This window comes from Amphiprion ocellaris, chromosome 8, assembly GCF_022539595.1.
Source record: "Amphiprion ocellaris isolate individual 3 ecotype Okinawa chromosome 8, ASM2253959v1, whole genome shotgun sequence".
NCBI lineage: Eukaryota > Metazoa > Chordata > Actinopteri > Pomacentridae > Amphiprion > Amphiprion ocellaris.
Window position 1 is genome coordinate 20998370 of NC_072773.1, and position 8196 is coordinate 21006565.

The 8196-nt window shown below is 39.6% G+C and overlaps 1 protein-coding gene across 1 annotated transcript; it reads right to left on the reverse strand.

Moving 5' to 3' along the window:
* Positions 1 to 910: 910 nt before the first annotated feature.
* ocstamp (osteoclast stimulatory transmembrane protein) lies at positions 911 to 7924 on the reverse strand. Its single transcript, XM_055012693.1, has 3 exons — positions 7866 to 7924; positions 3599 to 4613; positions 911 to 3506 (listed from the first exon to the last, which is right to left on the reverse strand). Exons 1-3 carry the CDS (start codon positions 7922 to 7924, stop codon positions 3156 to 3158), a joined length of 1425 nt encoding a protein of 474 aa, XP_054868668.1. The 3' UTR covers positions 911 to 3155.
* Positions 7925 to 8196: the final 272 nt, after the last annotated feature.

The following is an 8196-nucleotide window of genomic DNA, read 5'->3' on the forward strand; positions in this document are numbered from 1 at the left end:
ATGTCACTGTGGCTATCACATAAATCCTGTAATTACTAGAAGAACAAAGGAGTTTGCCTGCATTTGAACACACCATCCACCTCAGAGATTGGCCATTTAATTGAAATGGCACTAATTATGAAGTAGACCTTTGATTTGCCACCAGCATACATAATTTAGCTAACACTTGTGTGAAAAGGCACATTTAAAGTGTTAAATTCTGTGAGTTTGCAAATAGTGGAGAATCACAAAATTTCTTGTCTCCTGAGGGACAAACACAAACATCTTAAGATAAAGATTCTTGCTATTCCCATGATGCACATTTGAGAACGCTTTCACAGCTTCCAGCAGTTTGGCTATTACAGATGCTGATGCTGTTAAAGGGTTGCACTGCAGTCGCGGAAAAGATTCAGTGTTGTTGAAACTCATTGTGAAGAATAATCAGATCTGGTTCTGTAAGCAGTGAAAGCAGACTGAAAAGCTCTTTAACCCTGCATCTGTGGACAGGACTAGTGGGAATATTGATGCACGACCGATTCTTACATTATAGAAGAACAGAGTTCAATTGGAGACCATCCAGTATGCAGGCTGCCTGTAATGAACGTGTAACAGCTTTGCAGCTCTTGTCCAAGCCGCTGCATACTAAGAAGTCTGTCCTGTACTGTTACGGTTGGTCTGCTTATCTTCAGCAATGCACACTCTGGTATTTATATCTGTGTGTTGTATTTCCGAATGTCTGCTAGTGCAAAATCTAGTCAGACCAAATGTGCCAGACAAAAACATCTACAATATTTTTATTTAACTTAATGTAATGGGAAGGTGCCAACATGATATCAGGTCAGGTTATGTTAAGGGGTTTATTTACATGCTAATGCTAATCAGTCTTGTAGTCCAGTGCATTCCTAACAAGACTAAGCCCACAGTCGGCTGCAGAGATGTCACACACATACCAGTAACACACCCATGTGAGAATTCATAGTAACAGACAGCATATGAATAATTCATAATCTCTGGAAAAACAGTAAATCATCTTTACACAGGCGCCTGAATTTTGAGACAATCGTGAAGTGGACAAGAGTAAAAATAGATGATAAAGAAGTGTTCTATTCTGGTATAAGGCTTTAAAATAAACCCCTGGAGCCTCACGGGAATTTTAGGCAGGAGCATGCTGATATGCAAGGATTTTTTTCGGAAAGGAAGTGATTTTTTTTTTCTTTTTTGCAAGGTCACACTGATTAAAATAAGCTGCTGAGTTATTGGACATGTACATGAATCAGATTAATTGAATCTATTAAAACTATCTAGGCCAATACAATATTCAGAAAGAGTAAAACCCAATCTATTGCTGTTCATTTCCTGATATTATCTACTACTGTGTATTAGGCTCTGTTTTCATCTGTCAAAGCACCATACTGGCATCTAGTGGTTAAAAAAAAAAAAGGTTTAATCACAGTTAGGGGGGGGAAACAGGAAAAACAACACTACACACACTTACAAAAACAACTGTACAGCAAAACATGTTCTGTGTGAGAGAGACAGTGTTACCAACCAACAAGGCAGGTGCAAACGCATCTTTATAAACCACAAACACTTGAGAGGAAAGCGTCAAGACGGGATGCTCTAGCAGATGGTGTTTTGAGAGTGACTCATACACAGGATGTGCTATGTTTAGGTCATCTTTTACAAAAAACAGAAAAACAGTAAGAACACCAAATGATGCAAACATTAAAGAAACACTATACAAAGGTAACAAGATCAAGAGTCTACGTCCATCTAAGGATGTGCTTTGACACACTGATGCTTTGAGCTAAATGCTGTCAGTATGTTACTCAGAATGTTTACTATAGTAATTTGTATGAGGCCATGTCCAGTATTAAACGTAAATGTTTCAATTTGATGCATTGCACCAGAAATTGCCTAAATCTAAATTCCGTTTGCAGTCACCTGGCAGGTCACACTTAAAGTTCCTCTTTGGCCACTGATTAAACCCCTAAAAACTCCTCTCTGAGTATCAAAATGACATATTTCCAAGTGTGTGCCATACTAAAGGCGCTTTTCCACTAGCACCTACTCGGCTTGACTCGACTCGGTTGAGCTCGTTTTCCATTACAGTTGAGTATCACCTCATCGTTGGTGGAGTCTTCAGAGTACAGCGTCCCGGAAGTCCCTTAACGTCGTTTGTGTGCAACACAAACACAACACAAAATGGACGACATCGAGGCGATGGTATACCTGCTGCTTGGTCTATGGCTTTTTGTCAGATGCAAAGTAAAAGAAGAGAGTCAGAGAAAGCTGAGGGCAGCGAGTCGAAACACTCAGTAGAACAGGAGAGTTTGGGAGGCGATACAGCAGTTTAAAGACAAGAGGATACGAACGAGATGTATGAGGGTAAGCTAATGCTAGTTCACTACAGTTATTGTGTCAGTCCCGTGTACAACCCCGTAATGGCTGCAATTTATCGCTATTAGGTATTGAAATATGTGTGCTGTGTGGTGTTGTCACTCCCTGTCCAATCAGTGGCCTGCACTCTATACGTCTTAATGGAAATCCTCACAGACCGAGTAGAGTTGAGCCGAGTCAAGCCGAGTAGGTGCTAGTGGAAAAGCGCCATAATAGTGACTTAGATGTAGTTCTGCTCTTTTGCCTCCTCTACAATGTACAGATACATACAGTCCCCACTTCTCTCCACTCACTGCAGGTCGAGCACACCAGCTCACCCACAACAATGACAACTTGTAATATAGAAGTAATTCAGCCATGAATGTTCGAACTAGACACTTATTCTCAAGATGAATAGTGATATAGAAAGTTCCACCCTGCAAATAGACAGAATTGGATATTTGGGCTTTGTTACATATTAAACTCTGCAAGTCTGAATCTGTGTTTCTGAAACTGTCACTGATTCACTGCTGTTGACTGCTGATTTTGCTCATGATGTGTCTTCTGGCATATAAAAAAAACCCATAGGGACATGCTAACAAAGGAAAAAATCTTTGAAACATACTCACAAACTGTACTAACAGAGTAAATAATATAGTCCACACAACCTCAAAGTTACAAATTAACATGTTAGCCTAATGATGGCACTAGATGGATTGTTAAAGTTCATCCTTCTTATGGATGTGAATGTGTGACTCTAATTTCTTGGTAATCCATCCAAGCGTCGTTGGGACATTTTACCTACAAACACCAACATAAACAGTCCCTTTATTCTCATTTTTATTCTGCTTCTCATGCATTTTCCTCACCAAGTAAGCCACTCTCCTCTCCTCCTGCTCTCTGAAAAAGGATGCCGAGATTTTTCTCCGTAGCCGTCTGGCATAAACCTCGAGGAAAACCATGAAGTAGCTCATCAGCCAGAGGCATCCCAGCATGAGTGTGACTCCCAGGTTCGGAGCTGAAGTTGTCACGTCACAGAGCGATGGCTCGGGGCTGAAGTTCCACTTGTAATCTCTGTGGAAGTTTGTCAGCTCCCGTGTGATGCACGATTGTGGGATAATACAAAAAGCAGGGGGGAACCACTGAACCTGAAACGAGAGCAAATACATGAAATCCTGAGAAAGGGAGGAAGCAAAAACTGAAGCTGCAGTGAAAGTGAAACATTTGTGTGCTGTCTTACCTTATAATTGACACTTATAATTGCAGATGTAGGTGGAAAATCCAGCAGCCACGGCACAATCATCTGAACTATATGATACACAACATGGTCCAAAACTACTATTAAAGTTATAGCAATGAAATAAAGCGTCACTACAACTAAGGAGACAAGACAAGAGGTACATTCCTGACTTGTTATTTTACAGCTTGTGAGACTGATTTTATTTCTAGCTGGCTGTTTATTACCAGCATGAGGGTTTTTTTGCAGGAGCTCTTTAGAGGTGACGCCATTATCGAACTGAACTGATGTCAGGTAAGATTTCAAGTAGCGTGCAGATTCAGCAACTAGTAAAGCAACAAAAATGGCAGCAAGAATCCGGTTTGACAGTAGTTTGTATTCTCTCAGCAGGTTCCTGGCATGTGAGAAGTTCATCTCTATCTGCCCGATCATCTTAGTGAATCTGCTTTTGACTCCTGACACATTGACGTGTGTGAAATGATCTAAAGTCCTTAAGTTGGTGACAATGCTCAGGTCCTCCCGCTTCACTCTGATGGCTTCTTCAACAAGGTCACGCTTAACGATGTTAAAGGGTTCGGATATGTTTAATAAAGTCTTTGTAAAACCTTCAGCAGTGCACTTGAGGATGCGTGCGACCGCCCCGACATTAACCGAGATGTTAGGGATGACATTCAACACTAAAATCATGACAGAGGCTGAGATGAGCAGTTTGCGGCCCTCTTTGGTGCAGACGGTGGGCAGAGTCATAGTCAGCACACAGCGCAGGGGGTGGCACAGGAAGGAGACCAGGAACATGGCCACGCTGTAGATGCAGGCGGTCTGAATGGACGCTCCATGGTCGTATCTGAGAGTCATGGACAGCCAGTGGTGAAGCAGGCCGCCAGTGATGATGGCAAGAGTGAAACAGAGAAACAGCAGAGTCAGGATGTCTCTGCCGGCAGGAGTCGGTGCTGAGAAAACATCCCAGAGGTAAAACAGGAGAGATTTTACCGTCTGTCTGCAGGGTCCTGTTCTGTTCCTGAGGAGAAAAAATGCAACATATTGAGGTTAACAGAACAGGAAGTAGTTTGCCTTTGAAGACCAAACGTCTGTCATGCGTCATACTTCTGTGAAGTAGTTATGGTCAAACTGTCTCTGACTCCAGCAAAATTGAACACATTGAGCTTCATTTTCCTGAACTTTTATCATGTAGTTCTCAACTCACTGCTAGCTGTTATTTTTACTAGACTTTGGGTCTCTGAAATGACAAATGTAGGTCAACAATTTCTATCATTTTGGGCAATATGTTTATTCCCTTTCTTAGTAACAGGTGAAAAGATCAATACCACTCTTATATTTGTCTTTTAAATATGATGCCTCTCTCCCATGGAAAACATTCGTATTAAGCAGCACCCTCTGGAGCTGATGGATGAAGTCAAAACAGAAAAACTGCAGTTCCTGAAATTGCCACTTGAGGCTTAAAGCAAGTCAATCCCCCTCATTTGACCTTCATGTTAAAATGTACAACTTTGCAGAAGAAATAAACATGTTAACAGTCTGGTACAAAAACTGTTTTGGTCTCTTTAGCTAATTTTCTCATTCAGGAAAACTGTGCAGGGGCGAAGTTTTATATAAGTCATAGCTGCTTTGAGTGGCAAATGGATGCAGTTATAGGACAGTCTATGATCCAGAGACATTTGCACGTCTCATTTTATGTTGAGTTAAGCTCTACTTATGGAGATATGAGGAGTTAGGCCCTGCTAAGATGGTGACAGCTAGAGCCACACTGAGTTTCAACACTGCTGTTCATAAAACGTTTGTCCATACTTAGATACAATCTATGGTTCATATATAACTATTACTGTATCTAACTATAACTATATACTGGTTCTTGAAGACGTTTCCCCTCTCATCCAATCCATTCTGTTCATCCAAGAGACTTCTTTAGAACTGAAGATGAGAGGTGAAGTGTCTACATGAACCCAAAAGAGAAGCAGTTGATTTCTATCAAAGCTCCTGGTGATTAGCATGACCTGGATAACTGAGAATAAACAGAACATTAACTATATAACTTTTTTTCTCAGAGATTATGTTTGTTTGTTACATATCACGAATAAGTTTACAATCAGCTTACCTTTTCCTTTTATTTTCTTGCTTTACTGTCATCAACCAATCACATATTGTATGAACTCATCACCCTGGTAGCCCAGAAATAGAGGTGAAGCTTCAACAATGCTATAAAAGGGTTGTTATTTTAACCCCAGCTGTGCTGTTTTCCTAAACCTAACCAAGTAATTTTGGTGCCTAAACCTCACCAAAGAAGTGAAGTTTAAGATGAATGGTTCTTCAAAGGATATAAACCAGTCTTCTGAGTGGAAGTCCTACTGTGGACTTCTACTTCCATCCTCCTTCTTCAAACCAGAAGCCTTACATACTACATCAAAGGTTTACATTTTTTAATGAGAAAATATTTATTAACCTAAATGAGAATGTAGTTTACTTGTTTACTTACTTGGAAACTGTTGCTAAGCTAATTGTATCTTCACTCCACCGTATTGAACAAACAGACATGATAGTGGCTTCGATCTTATCTAAGGTTTAGCACAAAAGCAAATGAGCACATTTTTCAAAATGTGAAGCTGCAGTAAAGCAGGGAAGCTATCATCAATGATTAAGATGAAGACAGGAATCAGGAGCAGCAGCCAGTCCTCCTCTGTCCAGACTGAGAACTACAGGTGGAGCTGGACTCATCTTAACGAGACATGAGCTCCCCTGAAAATATGATTCATGAAATCTTGGGAGGTCTCCAAAACATTGACAGTATGCTATTTTGACCATGCATTTCTATTCATCTATATCAAAATTGTGAATAATTCTATTATTAGTGTATGATTCATGCATTTGCGTGATTAATCACTGACTCACTTTTTTTTTTAAAGATACCAGCAGGCATCTTGTTGTTCTAAATTTCACTCACTTCAACTCAAAAATGTAAATAGCAAAAAGAAAAAAACCTGTCTTGATGCCACCCACCAATAAACAAAACAGAAACACAAATCTAACCCTCTGCAGTGCAGAAAGTAGGCAGCTGCAGCTATTTTTCATCTGGTTTCTTATTCTACTCATTAATAAAAAATAATGACACAAGGATAAAAGTTAAAACAAGTACTTTATAGATGTTTCATCTGGTGTTTCTGCCTCTGTCCAAAGTTCAAAATCCACTTAGGAGTGCCTCTAAATGTCCTAATTAATCTAATAGACAATAAAATTATGGCTTTGGAAGGGCTTATGTGCTGAAACTAAATACTGACAGTTGGTTAATTTCAAAATTAGAAACAGCTTTATTGAAGTAGGATTTTTTTACTCTAGCTTTTTGTTTCTTTCTGCATCAAAAATGATCAGATCATCCAAATCATATTTGTTTTGAAACACAGCACATTATTCCTCCTAAAACCACACATGATCTTATCTCACACTCTTCATTTAAAATAGAAATGTTTCACTTGCAGGTAATCATTATATAATATAGTGATACTTTTTTTCCAGTAGTTAAATATTACAAATTAATACTGCACTTTGCATTGATCTAACTATTCACACATAGATTTACAATAAAGATAGATAAAATCATTGAATGGACAATAACGACCCTTTTAAAAATAATTTTAAACAGATGATGGTTCTTACCTGAGGGGCAAAACAACATTTTCTGTGATGAACTTCATTCTCTCTAAGAAATTCTGACTGTGAGAAAAAAGGCAGGATTGGGAAGTGTTGATGGACTGTGAAGGTAAAAAGAGGAACTTTGCTGAATAGTCACAGTCATGTTGGTGTTTGTGGGTCACATGCAAGTTCCCACATGGGAAATAAAAAGAATAGCTCTTCTCCATGTGAAGCATACATGACACAAAATCATATGGAGAGGCCCGACGCACTCAAACACACAATGTGACACAGGGCACGCTGCACAAGGTGCACTTTCAGAATGATGTGGAAATGACTGCAGTGTGATCACATGTAGCCCCGTTCTCCACTCAGGAATACTGTAAGAGATCCTTTATGTCAACAGAGAGAAAATGGGATTGAATGTAGACATATGGTTTCAGTTCATGATCACAAAACGCATCAATTTTATATAATTTACAAATGAAACTATTTCTAATCCTGCACAGATATAAATTAGCTTTGGTTCAAATCAGTGCTGTCAAAGGTTGTTTGTGTTGCCTCACTCAGGTACATCCTGTCCTGGTGTGTGCAGTGTTTTATAGTTTTGCATTTAAATGCTACAGACCTTTTGCACTGACCCTGCTCACACTGAGTAACCACCGCTGCCTCACACAAGTTAGCCATTGTTGTCAGGCCATGTGACCTCAGGCAGTCTACAACAAACAAACATTGTCAGGAATTTACATGCTGTGTGTTTGTGTGCAGGTGCCAAAACATGTTAATGTGTGGAGACCTGAAGTGTAACTATATGCTATAACAGCTTATCAGAAACCGACAACTGAAGGTTACATTGTGGGCTTCTATTAAAAAGTTGCTGCAAATAGTCTGATAAAAGACTCCTCCTCTTCAGATTGAACCTGCTCTGTGCACTTATTACGTACAAATACATCAACAAC